The sequence below is a fragment of the Rattus norvegicus genome, chromosome 1 (assembly GCF_036323735.1).
Source record: "Rattus norvegicus strain BN/NHsdMcwi chromosome 1, GRCr8, whole genome shotgun sequence".
Classification (NCBI taxonomy): domain Eukaryota; kingdom Metazoa; phylum Chordata; class Mammalia; order Rodentia; family Muridae; genus Rattus; species Rattus norvegicus.
The window spans coordinates 97426947-97450058 of record NC_086019.1 but is presented as its reverse complement, the minus strand read 5'-3'; the positions used below and the strand labels follow the sequence as shown (position 1 = coordinate 97450058).

The window sequence follows — 23112 nt, the reverse complement described above, 5'->3', positions numbered from 1 at the left end:
AGTCCCTAATACAGTAAAGGTCCCGTTACTCCATCCATGGGTATAGATTTAAAATAACTGAAGGCAGGATTTCAGGCTGATAGCAACTTTCCTCACACGAGGCAAAAAGTGAACTTAAGGTTAAACTGCTAAAGACATCTAATGCGCTTTAAACAATAAGTATGCTCAGCCAAGAAATAATGAAATAGGAGAGGGGAGAGGCTGTTTCGTTGAAGCCAAGGCCTCACTATGTAATGTCAAGCTGGTCTTCAATTCCAGATCACCCTGCCTCAGTCGTCCCTGGATTGGCAGACTTTATAGGCACCCACCTGTGGGATGATGTCACAGGTGAGGTAGGTACAAGATAGGAGGCCTGTCATTGGATGAGAAGGTAGTATGGGCGGGAGAAAAGTTTGAAGGAAGAGGAGGAGACTGGAACGAAGAGAGAGGAAGAGAGGAGGAGGAGAGGCCAAGAAGCCTTGGCAGGACTATGGGAGGCTGACGTAAAGATCTCGCTCTGTGTATTTACAGGTTGTTATCAATGTACTTAAGGGATGGATGGTACTGGGCTTTGTATGTTTAGGTGGGCAATTATATCTTATCAATTGGATCTAAGATTATTGTGTTGTGTGTTCTTTTATGTGATGATTTGAGTGTAGGAAAGTGTGCGGCGGCAGGAGACACAGGGCTGTGGAGGAGTTGGGATATTTTTCCGCCAAGATATCTAGCAGATTATCTTGGGGCATCAGAGTGCCAGACATAGCGAGGTAAAAGACAACTATACCTTTTTTTTAATCTTTTATATTTTACAACAACACCCACCCACCAAGTCTAATCAGGAATGAAGTTCTGTCACATGATGTAACATAGATAAAAACCGGGAGATGGGGGTTGGGGATTTAGCTCAGTGGTAGAGCGCTTGCCTAGGAAGCGCAAGGCCCTGGGTTCGGTCCCCAGCTCTGAAAAAAAGAACCAAAAAAAAAAAAAAAAAACAAAAACAAAAAAACAAACCTGGAGATGGTATACTATTGGTCAAATATGCTAGTCACAAAAAGAGAAATAGTTCTCGAATAGGCAATTTTATACAGAGTGTTGTTTTGTAGTGGGAATCTGGAATAGCGAATAATTTCTATTTTGTTCGTGGAGTACCAATTTGTAGCATTTTTAATCTTTTTTTTTTTTTTTTTTTGGAGCTGGGGACTGAACCCAAGGCCTTGCGCTTGCTAGGCAAGTGCTCTACCACTGAGCTAAATCCCCAACCCGGAGTACCAATTTGTAACGGTGAAAAAGTTATATATAGAGAGTGGTCATTGCTCAACAGTGTGGGTTTGGGTATATAGGTTGGAGAGGTGGCTCAGTGGTTAAATGTGTGTTATCACTCTTCCAAAGAACCAGAATAATTTGATACTCAACCCCATATTGGGTGCTTCACAATTGTCTGGAACTCCAGCTCCAGGGGTCCGATGTTGCCTCCTCAGGCACACTCATCCCCTCAACCCCCCCAATGTGTGTATGCATGTGTATGTCTTAAAAATTAACTTTTTAAAAATTATGAAAATGGTTAGATTACATTCGACAAAATTAAAATACATACACCATAAGCAAGTCACAGGAGTGGAGAATTGAGTGGTTTGGTTTTTTTTTTTTTTCACCCACTCCACCCTATACCGGGGAGTGTGTGTGTGTGTGTTTACTGCTAGAGTTCACAGGCACACATAGCATCTCCTCAGCAAAGACCCTGGGGGTGGGGGTAAGGCAGACAGGGAGTCAATTAAGGAGTTTACACTTTGCTGAACTGTGCCATCGCCAGTCTTTAGGGATCATTAGGATGGGGGATATTAACGCACAGTAGAACCTGGGAACCCACAAGCACCCTCTGAGAGGTTCTGCACCTTTTATCATCGCAAGATCGGTCCTCTGCAAGGCATCCTGGCAGAGGCGGGGCAGCCCCCAGCTCGGAACTCGACTCTTGATGCCTGAGCATCACTCGCGGCTGCGCAGTAAAAGGCGCCGTGCTCGAGTCTCAGGCTGAAGCGATTCCAACCGAGTGTACCGGAGGGCCGGTGCGGCTGCGCGACCACCCGACGGCCGCTGCGCCTGCGCGACGTTGGACAGCCGCGCCATGGCGGACGAAGAACTCGAGGCGCTGAGAAAGCAGAGGCTGGCCGAGCTGCAGGCCAAGCACGGAGTGAGCGAGCGGGCGGGGTGACGCCCTCACCCCAAGCAAAGGCTCTCAGCGTTTGCTCGTGGGCCACAGGCTCCTGGGAACCCCATGGCTCCGTGTGCACGGGCGGGGGTGGGGTGTTCCCGGAGGCCGTCGCAGCCTCCTCGGTTCCCGTAGAGTCCCGCGTGAGGCTCGTGCGGGTTGGGGTGTGCGCGCCCTCGAGTCACCCCCAAGTCTCGGTTTTCGCTGCCGTCGAGCCTCAAGCTAGCCCCGCCGGGATTGGGGTGTCCTCGGATTGGGTCTTGCTGGCCGGAAGTCAGCGCTGTATAGAGGGGACTCTTCTGAGCTCTGGTGCGGAGGACGCCGCTCTGACGGCGCGTCCCTAGGCGGGAGTCAAACCGCGGACTCCAGAGATGGTGCTCAACCCCTGCGGTGCCGTCTAGGAGGGAGTAGCGGGTTGTAAACTTGCCTTGGGACAAACACTAGCGATGGTGGGCGGCCTCAGTGGCAGCACCCTTTGAACCAGCATCCTTCGTGCCAGGCCAGGGTCTCTTTTAAACCAGTCTTTTTACTGGTAAAAATTGGGCTCCATGATACCTGGGCCTTTCCAGGAATGTGTGCGTTCTCAAACATTCTATTAGATTGTGACTTTAGAAGCTTGTCCTCACTTAGTAAATGTGGGGCTGGGGGTGGGAGTTAGCCTGGGCCACAGTGCTTGCCTAGCGTGCTGGACACCCTCCCTCCCCCGAGTTTCATCCTCAGCCCTTCCTTAATAAAAATTATTATTTATTAATAATTTAATAAAACGAAAACATTGCAAATGGAAACTGACTCATTGATTTCTGTGAGACCCAGTTTCCACCTCAGGAAGCTATTATAGCAGAAGGAAAATGGAATAAGTCTTTATTTTTGTTTTCATTTATTTGTTATTTTACTTTATTTTGAATAGGGTCTCTGTTCATAACCCAGGCTGACCGGTAACTTGAGATCCTGTGTGTCCTAAGTGCTAACTGTGGTTACAAATGTGCCTCACCCCGACTTTTTCCCCACCCCTGCCATGCCTTCTGTTTTCCTCTTAAAGTTCCACTCCATTAAAAGGTAAAATTATTTTTTTCAGGATCCTGGTGATGCAGCCCAACAGGAAGCAAAACAAAGGTATGGGCTAGAATTGGAACTTTCTGGAAGGATGGTTTCATAGATGGATTTTTTTTCCTCTTTTATTTAGTAGTTGTAATTGGTATGTGACTCTTAATCTCAGAACCTAGTGATGATTTTATATTAAGTCCTGTGAAGGTAATTCCCTGTTTAGTTTGATTCAACAAACACCCATGGAGTTCCAGTAACACCTTGTTTTGAAGTTCTGCCTAATGGCTCACTGAGCAAAACAATAGCATTACCTCATAGGGATGCTAAACCTGGGGCCTCACTGTAAGTGTTCAGTGAACGCTAACTGACTCTCCTGCTAGTACGAGCGCACATTTGATAGGACTACATCACACCCTACTTTTGCCTCTGCCATTTTTTGGGGGTGTATTTCAGATCTGAGCACAAAGGTCGTCCCTTGTTCCCTACTCCCTCTAGCAACCTGCAAGGTTAACCCCTTTAAGCCCATATTCTCAGAGGAGGTTGTTTTTCCTTCTCCACTCAGGATTTCTCATCGAGGGTCTCTCTTTTGTTCTTTGAGCACATAAAACCAGTGGTGGCTCATGCCACTAATCTCAACTCCTTGGGAAGGCCTGCCTGGTCAGCTTAGCAAGACCCTGTGTTGAAGTGATACACACACACACACACACACACACACACACACACACACTTGGGATGTAGCGCAGTGGTCAAGCATTTTCCAGCATATGCAGAACCCTGGGTTCAGTCACTGTTTTGGCAAAGACAGGCTGGTGCATCTCACAGACCATAGCATCTTAGATGCAGGAACTCTTGAGAAGGTGGCCTTAGGAAATAAATGAAGTCTGGCTCTGTGAGTCCTTGATAGTGGGCATAACCAGCCCCAACCAACCGCCCCTTAATTCTGCCAGACCATATCTGCTACTGTCTTTTTTGAGTGATGGGTTCCCTTGGATGGTTACCTTGGAGAAATGTTTTAAGTCTCCTACCTAGAGTGGTGGTGGTGCAGTCCCGAGATCCTTCCACTCAGGAGGCTGAGGACAGAAGTGTAAGGATTTGAGACCAGCCTTGGCTACATAGTGAATTCTGAGCCTGCCTGAGCTCCGTAGCTAAACCTTGTCTCCAAAAAGGTTTGAAAGCAGCGTGCTACAGTTCCTACTTGAGTATTCAAGAAGAAACACAGGATCTGGTTCTGCCTGGGCCACAGTTTTTCAGAGTCTCCATAGGTCTCTTGCGCCCTCCCTAAAGAAAGTACATTTGATCTGTCTAATTACTGAGACTCCTCTTCAGGCCTGTAGCACGTGTTACGCTGGATACTTAATGTTGGTGATGGTCACTGACCTGGAATACCGCTTCATGAAAGAGTGTCCTGCCATTCTGTTAGGTTTATATCCACAGCTGGCTCCTGGAAGGCAAAGGCACCTAGCACCATATAGTCTGTGAACTACAGGAGTCTCTCAGTGGCCTGCAGGATGGCTCAGCATGGAGAGCACATGCCACCTAGCCTGACGATCTATGAGGTCAAGCTTCAGGACCCACATAGTGAAAAGAAAGAGCTGACTCCCAAAAGTTGTCCTATGACCTCCACATGTGCGCTGTGATGTGCCCACCCCAAACCCCAATAAATAAATAAAGGTTAAGATTTTTTAGAAGAGGCATTGAATAAATGCTTTGTACACTCAAATGCTGACAGCTTAGTTCTAACCTCATATGACCTATGTTCTGTTGTAGGGAAGCAGAAATGAGAAACAGTATCTTAGCCCAAGTTCTGGATCAGTCAGCCCGGGCCAGGTGTAAGCATCTTCAATTTCTTTTATTCCCATGAGATTGGTTTGCGGTAATTGGCTGTGTAGATACCCATGTGAAGTTACTGCTCTGATCAGAGCAAATGTTTGTAAGAAGAATGACCTTTATAAATCTGGAGAGGGGTTGGTTTTACAGTTGAAACACTTCCTTACGAAGGTGCCAGAAAAGTTTGTAAGGATTGACTCTTGAACAAAGACAGCCACAAGAGTGTTGGTAGGAGTTGTCATGGTGATGGGCACACAGGATTGAGTGTATTCTGGGTGTTGGTGTTATGTCTAGAGTTTTCATACATAAAATCTAAAAAAAAAAAAAACTGTAGAAAGGAAAGGGCGAACCAGTCAGAATAAACTGGCATGTTTAGAAGAGGTAGCTGTATTTATCAGAAGCAGGAACTCATGGAGATGAGAACCTGAGAACTGAAGTTTAACCTTGGCCCTCCCTCCTGCCAGTGAGTGATGTGGCTGAACTCTGTGGTCTTAGACGGCCTAGCCACACTGTCTGCCTTACCTACCTTTTGCCTGTTGGCAGACATAAGCTTGTGAAATAATACTTTGGAAGTGTCGGTAGATAGTTTAAAAGTATAATTAGTGCATTTAATCTCCATGCTTTTTTGCTTTTTCTTTTTTAGTAAGTAACTTAGCACTTGTGAAGCCTGAGAAAACGAAAGCAGTGGAGAACTACCTTATACAGATGGCACGGTATGGACAGCTGAGTGGGAAGGTGAGCCCAGACTGTCTGAGGAGCGTGGGCCACAGCAGGAAGCCTTGGCTTTGGGGCGGGGAGGTGGCTTAGCAGCTCCAGCTCCAGGAGATCTGTGCCGTCTTCTGGTCTCCACACATGTACATGGGGGTGCGTGCGTGTGTGTGTGTGTGTGTGTGTGTGTGTGTGTGTGTGTGTATACACATACACATATTTTGAAGCAAAGCACTCGTGCACATGAATTCTTAAAACTTAAAAAAAAAAATCAGCTGCACCAAGTAATTTCCATATTTGAATATAGAATTCTTATTGGCCCCAAAAACCCTTTAAAGAAGAGAATGATCACTGCACTGTGTAGCTTAAGTGAAGATTGCATGTCCAAAAATGCTTGGCTTTCTCCTTTCCTGGCACTGTGTGGAACATTGTTTGTGTCAGTGTGACCCAGTGACTGTTGGGAGTCTCCTGCCTTAAATTGTTCTGCACTGGAAATAGGGTTTGTAAGTATCAATTAAAATAGCACCTGTGTACAGATTTTGTAGTTGTGAGGGAAAGTTGATGTCCTATGTCCTTGGTTCGTGTGTGTGTGTGTGTGTGTGTGTGTGTGTGTGTGTGTGTGTGTGTGAGAGAGAGAGAGAGAGAGAGAGAGAGAGAGAGAGAGAGAGTGAGAGAGTGTGTGAGAGAGAGAGTGAGAGACCAGGAGGATTATATTTGGGAAGTCTAGTCCTCAAGGCTGAGTGGCCTCACAGCCCTGACTGCATTTGGAGCTAGAAAGAACTGGATCTATTTTGAGGATGCTGCCTCTAGGGTGGTGTGAGCAGAGATAGCATATCTGTACCTGTGATCTTTCACACAGTGGTTGTCATTGCCTTGCTAGCAGCGACAAAAGGTGGACTTAAACTTTCCTGAGCCCTCTCTTCTTTCTTCCTACTCCTTGGAGAGCTCTTAGAGTGATTGGTCTGCTCAGAGATGCTGGTTGTTTTGAAATTGTTTTTCTTTCTGGTTATAGGTGTCAGAACAAGGGTTAATAGAAATACTCGAGAAAGTCAGCCAACAGACAGAAAAGAAAACAACAGTGAAAGTAAGTGTGGGGCGAGGCAGAAGTGGAGGTGGTGGTGTTTCCAGTCGCCTGAGCTGTCTAAGAGCCTTTAGACACCTTGATTCTGTGATGTGGTTGGGAAGGGAACAGCTATGTGGAAAGAGTGTAATTGTTAACACTTCTAGCCTCTCAACCTACCTCTCTTCAAAGACACACACAAAAGCTCGCTTGAGTAGTATTTTACTTCAAAAATCTGAGGCTTTATAAAGTGTCTGACATTCTTTTAATTTCCCCGTAGTTCAACAGAAGAAAAGTAATGGACTCAGATGAAGATGATGATTACTAAAGAGGACGTGCTTAGACAGACCCACGGAGCAGGTCTAGGACAGTTACCACCTGTAAATGTTTACTTTGTTCCCTGTCTATATGCCTTTTGAAAAAAATAAACTTGTACCTCAAACTCAAACAGTTTGGGTGTCTCAGAATCCCAGGCACTTCAAAGGAAGATGTGCGTTTTGAATGATTTCCCCTTCTTACCAAGAGCTTTTAAATGGTGGCAATGCAAGCTTGTCCTTGGCAGCTGGGACAGCTTGAGTGGCTGGAGACTGCAAGGGGGCGAAACCCCTGGCATCTGAATCAACCTTAAGATCTGAGCACATCCAGCATTCTTAAGGCAGGGTGGCTCCTCTTCCTGCGGTGGCCGTCAGAGGCCCAGCTTTTGATTTGTCTTTTAGAACTGTTGGGTTTATATTATCAAATATCACTCGGATCCAAAATGACTAGAATACTTATACAAAATAATTAGGATGTCCCTGTCACAGCTGTTGAACAGTGAGACAGTGACATGTTTACTAGAGGAGCAGGCAGGAGTGACGGCTAAGTGAGCACAAGACACCAGGTCTTTTCCCAGCACCCATGTTGGGCAGCTCACAACTACCTGGACCTCCAGCTCTAGGGAATCAGAAACCCTCTGGCCTCAGAAACCTACGCACGAACCCCCTTATAAGCAAACATAAATGATGATAAAAATGAATTCTAAAAAATGCAAAGAAAGGATTCATCAGTTTGTGTTCAGGACTGCACTGTCCTACTCAAAACCTGCTGAGCGATTTTGTGGGCAGTTGGTTCAGACGGTTTTGTGTGTGTGTGTGTGTGTGTGCACGTGTGTGTGTGTGTATGTTTTGGGTTTGTTGGTAACTTTTAAAGACGGTTTCATTGTGTCCAAAGCTGGTCTCAGCTTACCGTGTAGCCAAGGATGACCTCAGACTCATGATCCCCCTGCCTCCACAGGGTGCTGGGAATTGAACACAGAGCTTGGTGAGCACTAAGTAAACAATGCTAAATGAGGCACATTCTCCACCCTGCCCAGACTTCAGAAATGACCAGTGATGACTTTTTAGGTTTGCTTTACGGCTCATTTATGTGCAATGCTAGAGAACAGACTCCTGACACATCTGCAAGTTTCGTTACATGGTTCTGTACAGTTACCAGTCCTGATGTCCATACTGGCTGAGGTGCCTGTGGGCGTGAAGCTGGCAGTGCCTGGGGTTGCAAACACAGACTTGAACATTGCTCAGTTTTCATGGCCATTTCAGGTTTTCCTCTAAGTGGGAAAAGCAACTGAGAACACTTTTAAGAGTAATTGGTGTAAACTACTCTACTCACCGCAGTGATTTAGCAAGAGATGAACCTTGCCTGAGGAGTGTGCAATGGCAAACTGGAAACACTTCCCTCAATGTGTGCATCTGCCTCTCGAGAGTCTCTGCACTGATAGACCTTGAGGTCCAGAGACGAGGCATCAGGAAAGTGGTTTTGTTAAAAAAGGAAGGGCTAGAGCGATGGCTCAGCTGTTGTGAGCGCTGGAGTTCTTGATTTGGATGGGATTCCAAGCACCCACAGGGCACCTCACAACCACCTGTAACTCTCCCCACAGGGAACCTGGTGCCCTCTTTTGCCTAAGAGCACGAGGCACGCAGATGGAGAAGCAGCCACACCCATTCTCAGTAAGTGGCAAGTGGGGGAAAGGTAAACAAACGGAGAGCATCACACTCATTCTATCAGGAAGCTGCGTCATTCTTTCCTGTCCCCAGTGTGGGTGCAGGCCTGCAATCCCAGCTCCTCAGGAAGCTGAGGGGATCGGAAAAAAGGTCCAAGACCTGCCAAGGCAACTTAAGTGTCACCTGAAAAGGTCTCTCTCTGTGTGAGTACTCAAATTGTGTATGCCATTGACCTGTCAAGAGCAGGTAGATGGGCAATGTCTGCTCTGAGTGATCCAGGTGGCATCCAGTCACCCTTAAATACAAAAGACTATCCTTCCCATGAGGACTGTTTCCACACAGCACAGTGTTGTGCAGGACTATCCTTGAGCCAAACTACCACTACCACCACATGAGCTGTGCCCACCGGGGGAGGCAATTAGGGGACCCTCAGCTGAATGCCTACCCATTCCTCCAGCCAGTTGTGTCCAGAAGTTGCACACGTCCTCAGGGAGGGGCCAGAGCATTTCCAGAGTGTCAGGGAAAGACTTAAGGATGGGCTCCATCTACACAGGCAGGAGACGCATTCAGGCTGGTTACTGACCTGCCGGTGTGGCCTCTCATTGCTCTGTAAGGAGCCCTAATAAACTCAGAGGTCTCCCACAGTAATCATATCTTGGTTTGTCATTGGGATCCTAGAAGAAATAGGCAAATTTCATCTCCCGTAGGGAGAAATTCTAACAAACAGGTTTACAGAAGAAACTGCACAACGAAATTTAAAAATGGCAGGACACAATCAAGAGTCAAAGTTTACTGTTTTCTTTTCCATCATTTGGCACATATCCAAGGCACATTAGAAAATTAGAAATCATAAATTACTTTGTAGAAAAATAATCAGCCCCTCCCTTCTATACATTCACAAGTATTCCCAATAATGTGCACAAAACCACTTCCCCTTTACAAAGTCCTTTGAAAACGGACTCAGGATGAACCCATGTCTGCAACTTTAGGATCGGGAACATAAAAAAATAATAGAATCTATAGAAAGTTATAAAAAGGAATCAATGGCAACAAATTCCAACTTAAACTCCGACCTGGTTTGTGCTGTAAGTTTTGAATTTGAATCAAAAGACATAAGGTGTGCCAAAGCTGCTCTCTGGTAACCATCGTCAGGTACGCTGTGTCGGGAGGCTCTTAACGGGAAGGAGAGTGAGCAGAAATGGATACAGGTAAACGTGCAGTGACCCAGGGGTCTGTGTTGTTGGGAAAGTGACGGCCAACTTTGCCCATACATGTGGTGTAGAACAAGGCAGAATGGTAGGTCCTTTTCACTGGGACGGACATCAAAACAGCGTTCGGGCATCTTCCAGTTCAAGTGTTTCCCAGGCTCCGTTTCGTCATCCCAACGGGATGCTTCTCTGCCTGGCATCCACCGTTCCGTAACCGGCATTCCTTCTCTGACTTCTCCCGGATATAAGGCTCCCCCTTATCCACTTCCCAGACATTTAGCACCTTCCAGCCAAAGGAGGTCAGAGCTGATGGCGACCAGGAAACCCAAATGCTGAGATGAGGGCTCGTTCACTCCCTCCCATTCCTATTCAAGTGTGTTAGTTCGCTTTGAAGAGGAGAGGGTGGTAAATCCGAGGGGCTGGCCCTCAAGCCGGGTGTTCAACGTATACTTAGCTCTACACTGGGTTCATGCTTCCCAGCTTACTGTAGACTCGTGTCTCAGCAGCAGATTTTCCAGTCCCTTCCTGCTAAGACCGAGAAACACCAGCCTCTTGGGTGGTCAGGTGGCCAGTCACCTCTGGGACCTGAAGTATGGCTGCGTCATTGACTGTGTGTCTGCGGACCATTGGCCGGTGTCCTGGAACAGCCTGTCTCGGCACAGGCCTCCCAGGGAGCCCCTTGTTTCCTTCCTCAGAGGTCTGACACCTGCTCTGGTCTGACAAATCATTCTGCTTCCCTGTGACTCTTTGCTTCTCTGGCTGAAGAAAAGATAAAACTTAGTTCATGGCTGCACTGTGCTTTAAACTACCAGGATGGCAGTGCCCCCTCCTCCCGCAGGTGTCGGACAATGCACTTAGAACCCCATAGGCACAGTGGCCATGGGATGGTGCTCTGTGTGACACGCAGACAGTGCTCTGTGAGTTTCTAATCTCTGATCCTATGTGCTGCTGCTGCTCCCTCCAGCAAGGAAACCTCATGGGAAGGGCAACTGTCACACAGCCACAGGGGCCACCTGACTGACGTCGGAGCTGATGTACGTCCAGGAGCAGGATATAAGCAAGGCTGGAAAGCTACATATGAAATCGAATTTTATCATGCACGCTGGGCATGGCAGTTCACATCGATAACCTCAGCCCTTGGGAAACTGAGGCAGGGGGATTCCCATGAGTTTGAGGATCGTCTGCACTAAAGTACGAAACTCTGCTCAAAAGAGGGAGGGACGCTAAATCTGTCACGGTATATAGCATAAAGTCTCTAAAAACGACCATTTGTAAGTTTTGTGCATTTGTCCCAGCAAACCTGGTGGCATGTGTGCTGTCCGTTCTTCCTCTCCAGCCACTGGGAAAGGTATGTGTTTCTGAGAAGCCTCACTTTGCAGTGGAACAGCTCTCTCTCTCTCCCTCTCTCTCTCTCTCTCTCTCTCTCTCCCTCTCCCTCTCTCTCTCTCTCTCTCTGTGTGTGTGTGTGTGTGTGTGTGTGTGTGTGTGTTAGAACATTTCATCTACACTGTCCTTATTTCAAATATTAAAAAAAGCAATAAACTCTGGCCTAGTCTGCTTCCCGTAAGCACTGAATTGCAGCTTCACACATACATGACTTCCCACGTCTCCATGACTTTCTCAGCTCAGACCTGTAATTTTATATGAAAGACAGGGTCTCCCTATGTAGCCCTGGCTGGCCTTGAACTCACAGAGATCCATCCGCTCCTGCCTCCCGAGTGCTAGGTTTAAAGGCATGTGCCACCACGCTTGTCCAGAGCTGTAATTGTAAACTTACTCCCAAGTCCACACTCTTGTCCGAGCCACTATAGAGCTTAAGTCTTAACTGTTGCTAATTCTTTTTCCACCAGGGAGATAATAAAATGAAGGTGACTGTTGAGAAACGTCCTTTGTCGATTACTTTTTTTAAAGCTAGGTCATAAGCCCCCTACTGTGTAATCACTCACCTCCTGGAGACCTCCGGTAAGATCTGGTACACTTCTATCCCTTCCCATAGTCTCCCATGACTTCGTCCTCTCCCTGAGATACAAGACAAACCAAGTATTAATCAAAGCAAAGTTAAGTACCTGGGTAATGATCTAAAGGCCGCTGGCCACAAGATGGCAGCACTGGAAGAGCAGTTAACACCTCACATGTCCAGGGATCCCCGGGAAGCCAATCCCAGGATCAAACCCACCAAAGTCAACTTGAACTAGATAGATAGATACTCACTGGAACCGCCCCCCTGGGTTAATGAGGCAAAACTGTCTCCGAAAAGGTTCCTCTGGCAGGTTGTACATTTTGGGGTTCCCTGTGAATAAAACAGCAAAACACCTGAAAACTTCATAAAGGTGACTTTGCAGTGGGCGTGTGCGCGCGCGCGCACACACACACACACACACACACACACACACACACACACACACACACACACACACACACAGGTTCTCTGATTTCCTAGCACACAGAAAGTTAGAAAGCTAAGTGCTAACTCTGCTTTTACAGTCCACTATTCCTTGCCAGGCAAACCTGGGTAAGACAGAGTTGTCTTTACAGGGCCACTCCACAGCCTGAGCCTGTCATGGCAAATCCACTCTGGGATTTTCTAGGAATCCCAGTGGGTTTTTCTACCTGCTGCATCTGCATTCATACTCAATTTTGAAAAGCTCATTAAGCAGAATTCCTTTTAAACAACCTTTTAAAAGGAAAGTGCTCATTCCAGGCAGTGTTGGGCAAGTATCACCCTTGGTGCTCCTGCAAACTGAAAACAAGAGGGCCCGGAGAGAGAGCTCAGTGGCTCAGATGCTGCTCTACTCTTAGGATGACAGCTTTGGATTACAAGACACGAAACCACCTACACACCTGGTTCCAAGGGATCTGCTGCCCTCCCTGAACTCCATGAGCATCTCCACTCATGTGCACACACAGACATGCACATATATACATAACTAAAAAAAAAATCGTAAGAGGGTAGGAGTGTGGCTCAGTGGTAGGTGCATGATTGTAATCTTAGCACTACAAAAGGAGAGACAGGTAGAATCCTGTCTTCAGTCAGGCTAGCCTACCCCAGGAGCTCCAACCCAATGGGAAACTCTCTGACTACAAGTTGGGTGGCTCCTGAGGAATGACAGCCAAGGATGACCTCCCACTTACACACACACACACACACACACACACACTCACATACATTAACACACACACATATATTCACACACATAACACACACACTCACACACATTAACACATACACACACCTTCAAATACACACATATACACTCATACACATATACACTCACATGCATTAACACATACACACACACACCTTCAAACACATATACACATCTTCAAACGTGCACACATGCGTGCACACACACACACATAGACACAGATACCTAACGCATACACACTCACACACATTAACACACACACTCACACACATTAACACATCCACACACACCTTCAAACACACACACTCACACACATTAACACACACACTCACACACATTAACACAACCACACACACCTTCAAACACACACTCACACACATTAACACACACACTCACACATCCACACACACCTTCAAACACACACTCACACACATTAACACATAGACACACTCACACACATTAACACACACACTCACACATCCATACACACCTTCAAACACACACTCACACACATTAACACATAGACACACTCACACACATTAACACATAGACACACTCACACACATTAACACATCCACACACACCTTCAAACACGCGCGTGCGCACACACACACCCCGAAAGCACCACCTACCCATGAATTCCCAAATGGAGGCAGGTTGAGAATTTAGAAGCACTTACATTTTTTCCTGATCTCCACAGTCACATAATCCTCGTGTTCTGTCTCCTGGACGACAACGACGTTGTTTGGAGAAGCAGCAACGCAACTTGGGACGACTTGCAGCAACTCCATTATCTTTGAGTCCTAGAGTTTAAAAGGGAAAGTGTCGCTAAGTTGTTTCACTGTTTCCTCTGCAGATTATCATTCGGGTTCCCATCTAAATGTCAATACTGCTGTCACTGAAGCCCCTCCCTAAATATCTCCCCAACAACAAAACGACAATAAAAACACGTCAGGGCCCAGGACGTAGCTACTGTCTCAGCACTTGAGGCTCGGAAGTAGCTTGAGTTCGGGAGTTCAAGGCAGGGCAACAGGGAAACTGTTTCATAAAAGAATTGCGCTCTTCATTTAGAAGCTCTGACCTGCACATTCAGCTACTACACACACTGGGATAACTACAGTAGAGGCAGTTACTACATGGCTATCAGGAAGCTGCTCAGGAGCCCCACCCGAACCGCAATAGAACACGCTCAGTCTTTGAGGAAGTACCAAATGGAACACTAAGCATTATCTGTTAAGTGTCATCGACCCTCACAGACACCTCAACCCATTCAAGGGACACCTAAAATTCACCATCACCTCGTCACCTAATGTACTTTCTTAAAAAGTATATCCAATCTCTAGAGACAATATTTGAAACTTTTTCTTTCTGAGGTACTAGGGATGGTACCCAGGACCTTGCACATGAAGGGCGGTGGCTCAACAATGAACCCTAACCCGGCCCCTCACTGGGGGATTCTAGGCAGGGGCTCTACCACCGAGCCACGCCCCCAGCCTCTCACTGGGGGATTCTAGGCAGGGGCTCTACCACCGAGCCACGCCCCCCGCCCCTCACTAGGGGATTCTAGGCAAGTGCTCTACCACTGAGCCATGCCCCCAGCCCCTCACTGGGGGATTCTAGGCAGGGGCTCTACCACTGAGCCACGCCCCCAGCCTCTCACTGGGGGATTCTAGGCAGGGGCTCTACCACCGAGCCACGCCCCCCGCCCCTCACTGGGGGATTCTAGGCAGGGGCTCTACCACCGAGCCACGCCCCCGACCCTCACTGGGGGATTCTAGGCAGGGGCTCTACCACTGAGCCACGCCCCAGCCCCTCACTGGGGGATTCTAGGCAGGGGCTCTACCACTGAGCCACGCCCCCCGCCCCTCACTGGGGGATTGTAGGCAGGGGCTCTACCACTGAGCCACGCCCCCCACCCCTCACTGGGGGATTCTAGGCAGGGGCTCTACCACTGAGCCACGACCCCCGCCCCTCACTGGGGGATTCTAAGCAGGGGCTCTACCACTGAGCCGTGACTTTGCCCTTAAAATTAAATAGGCATATAATTAGGTTGGATTTATAGTGACTTTAACATCTCTATTGGGCTATTTGGAGTTTAAACCCAAGATTCACCATGAAGACGGGAACAGAGGGAAGCAACTTTCTTTCTCCACGACTGACTTGCTGCACTGGAGAGAGTAGTACGCTGGGGGGGATCTAAATTCTCTCAGAATCTGAGAACTTAAATCCACAACCGAAAGTCTCCATTATGCTACCGGGCTGGCAAAGTCAGAACAATATCTAACCTACCACTTCTCAGCTGTGACAGCATCTGCGTGTACCACGCCTAGGCGTCTACCAGTAGCCATTCTTAGGTGTCCCACGTTCCCTTAGGCCTTTGAAGCTACCCCAGGAAGAATGAGCACTGACACATTACGCATGCCCAGCCAGGAGACAATGGCACATAGCTAGCCCTGCCTGCCGACGTCTGGCTTCCTCACTCAGCTCAGCACAGAGCACCAAAGACCTGGCTGTTGGGATCTCCCATCTGCTTTGAACACAAGGAATCCACCCTGTGCTTCAGGGAGCGTGGAGGTGCCTGAGCCATCAAACGCTCTCCCTCACCTGCTCTGCACAGTCCACCGCCGTGTACTGCCTCTTGTTCAGGATGTCAACAGATGCGCCATAAAACAGAAGCAGTTCCACCACCAAGACGTGCCTTCCCATCACGGCCTCGTGCAGGGCCGTGTTGCCTTTGTTGTTGCAAGCATTGATGGCGGCCCCGTGCTAGGGGAGAAACGGGACAGCACGATCCGTGTGACCATTCACTACAAAATGACTTTAAAAATTCGCTTAATGGCACAGGCACACGCGTCACACCACACACAGAGGACAGAAATCAACGTTTTGGGAGTTGATCTCTCCTGGTTGTTTTTGAGGCAGGGTCTCTCTTACTTTTGCTCTTCTACTGAATGTGAGAAGATCTTGCCAATTTTCCTGTCCCCGCCTCCCATCCTGAGGTTGGAGTACTGGGGTTATAGGCGAGTAGCACAGGGCATCCACATTTTAAAGGAGACTTATTTTTATTTTATGTGTATGAATGCTTTGCCAGTACGAATATAGGTGGGTAGTGTGTATGCCCTATGGTTTTGGAGGCCAAAAAAGGTGCCAGAAACCGTGGAGCATGGGTGGTTGTAAGTCACTACGTGGGTACTGGAAAGAATAGCCAATAAGCCGGGCATGGTGCACACTTTTAATCCCAGAACTTGGGAGGCAGAGGCAGGCAGATCTCTGAGTTCAAGGCCAGTCTGGTCTACAGAATGAGTTCCAGAACAGCTACAGCCAGGGATATAGAGAGAAACCCTGTCTTGGAAAACAAGACAAGGAAGGAAGGAAGGAAGGAAGGAAGGAAGGAAGGAAGGAAGGGAGGGAGGGAGGAAGAAAAGAAAAAAATATGAAGAAAAGGAAAGGCTAGCCAGTGCTCTTAACACCACTGATCTCATTAGTTCCAGGCATGGTACTATGGTGAGACTGTCTCAAAAAACAAAAAAAAAATCTTTGATGGTGCTACTATCTAGCCCAGGCTGGCCTCCAACTGAACTTCCTGGGTGTGCGATTCAGTGTAAAATTCTTAGAACTTGTTTTTTAAAATCAAGTTAGATTTTTTTTTTGTCTTTTCCTCCAATATTTAGGTATGTGTATGTGTGGGTTTTTTGTTTTTTTTTTTGTACACCACTACTTAACAAACCACCACCGATAACAACCAACGGCCCACCCTGCCTCTCAGGGCCCTGGCATTTATATACCCTCTGAATTCTAAATGTCACACAGTCACGGAAACTGTCTGCAGCTGACAAAATCACGCCCCTGCTAGAGCGCGAGGCAAATCACAGTCAGCTGCTGTGGACGGTCTGAAGCAGCCCCATGTCCCACACTTGGGATTAAAACAGAAACAAAATATTCCTATGTTTTTTAAAGAACCCAAAATTCCAAAATTCTCACTACATCTCCCCCTTTCTGTTTTAGGTCATTAATTATGCTGGGTGTAGCGGGAAATCATAAACAGACATTTTCGGATCAGTGGCCAAGGTTTTCAGAAGACCTCCCCTGCTCAGTTCTGATCCTCATCAGTTCTAGTGGCATCCATAGCTTTTCATTTCCTCTGGAGATAGAAACAAATCCACGTCCCCACAGCAAAACTTCCCCAGGCTCCCACTCTGATGTTAACACATCCTTACAGTATGCAGGATGTTGAATTCCACAGTCTTTCTATAAGCTGGTCTCTCTTTGCCTGAGAGTTGAGGTTTTTCTGTTTGCTTCCTGTTTCCTGGCTGATAAGAGGTGACCGGCTTCTACTTTTTGCTGCAGGGCTTCAAGCCAGGCCCCCCAAGGCTGTTTCCCCAATGGTAAGAAATGTCCTTGGATATCTCTCTTGGACCTACACTCATTGGTCCAGTGGCAGCCCTTGTCACATTGCCTGCATGCCCTCGGCGTAGAAGACTAGGCCTTTATTTTGGTTTATATTTATAAAAGACACTGACCTTAGAGATGCCCCGTTCACAATTTTGTTGCTAACGACCAAATTTCTCCCAATTAAAGCACCAAGTATCCAAGTATTTTGGGAGCTGAGGCCTTCGGCAGCTTGGTCACCATTTCTTTGCAAATGACCGTAATTGCCACAACTGAAGCCTGGGGAATTTTGGGGTCTCAGCCCTCGAGCAATAGCTTGTTCTACACTCTCAGCACAGTACACATTAGAACCAATATTGGTTGTACACCTCATCCACTTGTCCATAGGCGATGCCCATGCCTATAATGGTCTAATAACTTTTTGACATTCCGTACTGGAGTTTTCAACCACCAAGGACTCTTATCGACACCGAAATTCCAAAACTCGCACTGCATGGCTCTGTGGTTAAGAGTGTGCACTACTCATGATGAGGACCTGGATATAGTTCCCAGCACCCACATTAGACAGGTCACCATAGCCTGTTAACTTCAGTTCCGGGGGCTCTGGCGCCCTCTACTGGCCTCTGTAGGCACTGCATGTACATGGTATACATACATACATACATACATACATACATACATACACACACACATAATACACACACACATACACACACACAAACATACATAAATACATACGTGCAGGCAAAACGCGCATTCACCAAAATAAAAATAAATCTTTAAAAACTATAAACACAAAAATTGTTTAAAAGAAAAAAAAAGGCCTGGTGTGGTAGGGAGGGCTCTTACCTGTAGCAACAGTGCAGCGACTTCATGATGGCCGGCAGAGCAGGCGCAAATGAGGGGCGTGTTCCCACTGAGGTCCCTTTTATTAGGTTTTGCATTGGAGTCTAAGAGACATTTTGCCACCTGGTCCAGAGAAGAAAAACTTCAGTCTTAATTATGACTTAGGAAAAGAAATCTTTCCTCTCAGGTAGAACGGAACCTCTAGAGCAAGGGGATGAGTAATGAATGGGGCAGGGGGTATCCTCATGTGTGGGGGGCTGCTCTGTGCCCACGAGGTACCAGGCACTAGGGTTTCCACCTTTATCGCTACCTAAGGAGAGTTGCAGCCATTGCTCCCAGTGCATGGTGGGAAGCAGTCTGTTGGACATCTAAGAGAGATGCAGACTAGAGATGCGGTCCTACCTTTAAAACAGCACAGTGGAACTTCTAAAAGCACAGGAAAACAAACACACAGAAAACTTCCCAAAGAAAACGCACTTTAGGAAGTGGTTCAAAGCCAGATCTGAGGTCACACACCTGAAAACCCCATGCTCAAGAGCCACAAGGCCTGGGCTGGAGAGATGGCTCAGTGGCTAAGAGCACTGACCGCTCTTCCAGAGGTCCTGAGTTCAAATCCCAGCAACCACATGGTGGCTCACAACCATCTGTAATGGGATCCGATGCCCTCTTCTGGTGTGTCTGAGGACAGCTACAGTGTACTTATATATAATAAATAAATAAATCTTTAAAAAAAAAAAAAAAAGAGGCTGAGGCAGGAGGATCAAAAATAAAATTTGAGACCAGGCTGAGTTACATGCTAAGACCTTGTCTCAAAAAAAAAAAAAAAAAAAAAAAAAAAAGTTAGTAACTGCAAAACTCTGTCTTGAACTGCTACATAAGGCCTTGATTATACTTTATAAAATACTAAGCTAGTTTACATAGATCTAAAGGCAGTATAGAGGCCAGCATCTTGGCAGAGGAGACACATTGTTGCTGTAGTCAGAAGCACAGCGACAGCTACGCCACCCAGTCTGAATGGGAGTTGGGGGAGGGTCATGGTGGGAACTAGTACCAGCCCCAGGTCAGACGTTCCATTGTGGGAAGGAAAGAATTGCTCTGCCTTCTGGGCCTCCCCCAGCATAGCCCCAGTGCACCGTCACCAAGCGATGGTCTTGCCAAAACCAAGCAGCTATTTTGCTGCCCAGGAGATGGGGCCCATACCTGAAAGTGGCCCTGTTGGCAGGCCAGGTGGAGCGGGACAGCTTGGCTTGTGTTTCTGGCACCTGAGTAGGCTCCATGCTTCAGCAGGAGGGGGACAAGGTCTGTCCTGCCATGCAGGGCAGCCATATGCAGGGGAGAGAAGCCGTCCTGGTTGGTCACATTCACACTGAGCCCATTGGCAGGGATCCTTGCCAGTTTCTAGAAAAGGCAGAGGGTGTAAAAAAAAATGGCATTAGTACTGAGGAGGCTGGGCCGGGGGCAAGGGGCAGGAGGAGGATGCAAAGCACCTCCCTGCTCTCCCCCCACCCCCATAGCTCCTAGGCAAAGTTTGGGATCACAGAGGAACCTGGACTCAACATGGCCCAGGAGTGACTTCCCACTTCTTCACAAGGAGATGAGAGACCAAAAAGACCAACTTCTACATTGCAATAGTGTAAGCCCTCCACAAGAACGTCCCATCATGTCAGGAGGAAGCTCCAAAGACACGAAATGTAGAAGGGGTGCTCCATAAAACACAGGTAGAAACCCAAGCCTGTTTAATAAACAAGACCGGAGAGAACTCGCAGCACGCAGGCGCACTGGACACCAACCCTCGCTCCAAACATGTAAACCGGAAGGCATCACAGCTAAGCCAAGCGGTGGTCATGCGGTGGAACAGAAAGCTCCTCACTGTAGTACTTGCTAACCTGGCCAGTTGCCAAGGGAACCCACATCAGCATCAGGAGTGACCGAGCCCAAAGCTCATGAGATGGATCACGGGTGTCCAGGGAGGAGGGGGAAGATGGGCGTTCACGAGCAGCAGTGCACTGACATTTAGACACGGTCTCTCTTCGTGACAGCGCTTAGTAGGAGAGTACGCACAAAGCTGGCGGGGCAGGTAGCACGCAGCTGTAACCCTAGCACCTGGGTAGAACAGGAGGCTCAGGACTCCAAGGTCATCCTTAACTACAAAGGGGGTTCGAAGCCAGCCTGAGATTAAACAACCGGGTCGCCTACGTGTTTGGCAAACCTCCTGAAACAGCCGGTGCACCATTTACCTCCTACCTCACCGTCATCTTTAACCCCGACACTGCCTTCCTATCCCCGGCGGTTTCAAAGGCATGCTGAGAGGACAGCAGAGCATCTCACTCAGAGCAAACGGTAAACCGTCTGAGTTAAAGGGTGGCTCTCACTGTATGTTAGTCACACCTCAAGAATAAAAACAATAAAATGAATAGAAAGAGGGCAGGAGAGAAGGCTAGGTGGCTAGGAGCACCAGCTGCTCTTCCAGAGGACCCGAGTTTGGTCCCCAGCACCCACATGGCAGCTCACAGTCACCTGTAACTCCAGTTGCAGGGCATCTGATGCCCTCTTCTGGGCTTCATGGGCACTGCACACATGAGGTGCAGTTACACAAACGCAGAGAAAACACCCACATGCATAAAATAAAGCCCGGCATGGTGGTACATGCTTTTAACCCCAGCACACATAAGGTCCAGAGGCAGGCATATCTTTATGAGTTTGAGACCAGCCACCCTGATCTACACTTGATCTATATAACTGACTTCCAGTCAGGCCTACGTAGTGAGACTCAATCTCAAGAATGAATGAATGAATGAGTGAGTGAGTGAATGAATGAACAAATAAATAAATGGTGGGTTGAAAATGACCAAAGAAGGGATAATGCTCTCAACCCTCACCTGACTAGTCAGTCCTTCCGGGATGCCTGGGTCAATCGTGAATTACTTAAAGCAAAGGACTTCCTAGGCAGAAAAAAAGAACGTGCCTCCCGCCCCATCCTGCCCCACAGATCCAGGCAGAGCCAAACCTTCTGGGCTGGAGCACACTTGGGGCACTGGCACAAAGGGTGACAGAATTCAAGATCCACCGTGCTGATGGCTTCGTCCATATCGTCTAGGTCGTCCTCCGTCCACTCCAAAAGGTATCGCACCTGGAGGTAGGCAATGAGGAGAAACGGGAGCTGGGTTATTCTGATATCTTTTTTTTTTTTTTTCCGGAGCTGGGAACCGAACCCAGGGCCTTGTGCTTGCTAGGCAAGCGCTCTACCACTGAGCTAAATCCCCAACCCTATTCTGATATCTTTACCAGCAGCATGCACACTTGCACACACATGCACTTCCTAAATCAGCTTCCTGGACCACTGCAGTCACTGACGAAGAGCATTTGTTCCTAATAACAGACTCACACTCACCTGTGCTCAAGTTGTTCTAAGTCCCCCTGGGTAGCATTTTCCACTGTACGAGTCTTTGCCCCATCTAAGAGGGGCAGACTGAAGCTGCTTAGAGGGCAGGCTTTTAGACCTTGCCCTGAGCACGCACTCCTATGCCACCTAACCAGTGTGACGGTTTGTCTATGCTCAGCCCAAGGAGTGGCACTATTAGAAGGTGTGGCTCTGTTGAAGTAGGTGTGTTACTGTGTGTGTGGGCTTTAAGACACTCATCCTAGCTGCCTGGAAGTCAGTCTTCCACTAGCAGCCCTCAGATGAAGCTGTAGAACCCTCAGCTGCCTACACCATGCCTGTCTAGATGCAGCCATGTTCCCACCTTGATGATGATGGACTGAACCTCTGAACCTGTAAGTCAAGCCCCAATTAGATGTTGTTCTTATAAGACTTGCCTTGGTCATGGTGCCTGTTCACAGCAGTAAAACCCTAACTAAGACACCAGAAGTCAACCCCAGATCCTTGCTTCCTAAAACCTCATGGATGAGTCCTCAATGTTGTGTTCCAGAACACACAAGAATCCCTGAACCCCACCCCACGGTCATGCCAGTACCACACACCAGCACACAGGGTCAAAGCAAAGACATCTCCAGACAGGGTATGTGGGGGGTTCCAGCATCCATTCGTTACTAGGATTTGAGAAGACAGCATGTGCGGTGGCCCATACCTCCAATTCCATCCCTCAGGAGGACTGCAAGTTCAAGGCCAGCCTGACTACATAGTAAGACCTTGTCCCCGCAAAGAAAACTATCAATGAGAGATCACTTAAGAAAGAAAGCAGCCAGAGACATGCATTTGTAGGCTTCACTGTAGGACTTCAAGGGTCAGCATACACCTGTAAGGAGGGCAGAGCTTGTGGGGGACCCCATCAATGCCAAGTCTCCTGTCTCCCATGGCCCTTCCAGATCCTATATTGGGGTGGCAATTACAAAATTAACCAGCTTGGATCTCAAGTCAGGGTAGGAACCAGATTGACAAGTGGCCTTGAAAGAGGCCTTGTGACAGCATGAGGTCAGTCTGGATGGTAACTCAGGGCACTGCATAGGTTGCCAATGCCCACCCCTTCCATAAATGGCCAGAACCCCATCCCAGCAGAAGGCAAAGCAGATGGGTCATGACCCAGGCTAGTCATTGTTTGCTGCCCAGACTACGTATCAGGCTCCCACAGTGTCATTTAAATACCTAAAGACCACTAGAATGCTGGGTTTTCCAGAGATGGTCTCACGAGAGAACCAGCCCGACAGCAGCTAGGTGCAGACTCCTGTGTTCTCCAGAAAGCCTTGTGTCATTCTGATGGAC

The 23112-nt window shown here is 47.9% G+C and overlaps 2 protein-coding genes across 8 annotated transcripts in view; one reads left to right on the top strand and one right to left on the bottom strand.

Annotated features, from left to right (window-relative positions):
• Positions 1-1974: 1974 nt before the first annotated feature.
• Pdcd5 (programmed cell death 5) lies at positions 1975-7304 on the top strand. Of its 2 annotated transcripts, none has more exons than NM_001106247.1 (6): positions 1975-2167; positions 3261-3298; positions 4997-5058; positions 5700-5791; positions 6777-6848; positions 7105-7304. In NM_001106247.1, exons 1-6 carry the CDS (start codon positions 2102-2104, stop codon positions 7150-7152), a joined length of 378 nt encoding a protein of 125 aa, NP_001099717.1. In that variant the 5' UTR covers positions 1975-2101; the 3' UTR covers positions 7153-7304. The 2 variants fall into 2 exon arrangements, with proteins under 2 accessions (NP_001099717.1, XP_006228959.1); XM_006228897.5 differs by lacking the exon at positions 1975-2167 and adding an exon at positions 2231-2559 and having other exon boundaries at positions 7105-7272.
• Positions 7305-9557: 2253 nt separating this feature from the next.
• The window catches only part of Ankrd27 (ankyrin repeat domain 27), a 52505-nt gene continuing 38950 nt past the window's right edge, over positions 9558-23112 (bottom strand). For all 6 annotated transcript variants that reach the window (XM_017589356.3, XM_063266553.1, NM_001271264.1 and 3 more), the window contains 8 exons: positions 21400-21522; positions 19593-19790; positions 18396-18515; positions 15762-15923; positions 13837-13960; positions 12223-12301; positions 11958-12030; positions 9558-10770 (listed from right to left, as the gene is read on the bottom strand). In XM_017589356.3, coding sequence (XP_017444845.2) covers positions 10540-10770; positions 11958-12030; positions 12223-12301; positions 13837-13960; positions 15762-15923; positions 18396-18515; positions 19593-19790; positions 21400-21522 — 1110 coding nt within the window. In that variant the 3' untranslated portion in view covers positions 9558-10539. The remainder of the gene's footprint in view (positions 10771-11957; positions 12031-12222; positions 12302-13836; positions 13961-15761; positions 15924-18395; positions 18516-19592; positions 19791-21399; positions 21523-23112) is intronic.

Coding starts and splice junctions, on each gene's coding strand:
- Pdcd5 (NM_001106247.1), top strand. CDS start 2,102: ATGGCGGACGAAGAACTCGAGGCGCTGAGAAAGCAGAGGCTGGCCGAG. Junction 2,168..3,260: donor AGCTGCAGGCCAAGCACGGA/GTGAGCGAGCGG, acceptor TATTTTTTTCAG/GATCCTGGTGATGCAGCCCA. Junction 5,059..5,699: donor TCAGTCAGCCCGGGCCAGGT/GTAAGCATCTTC, acceptor TTTCTTTTTTAG/TAAGTAACTTAGCACTTGTG.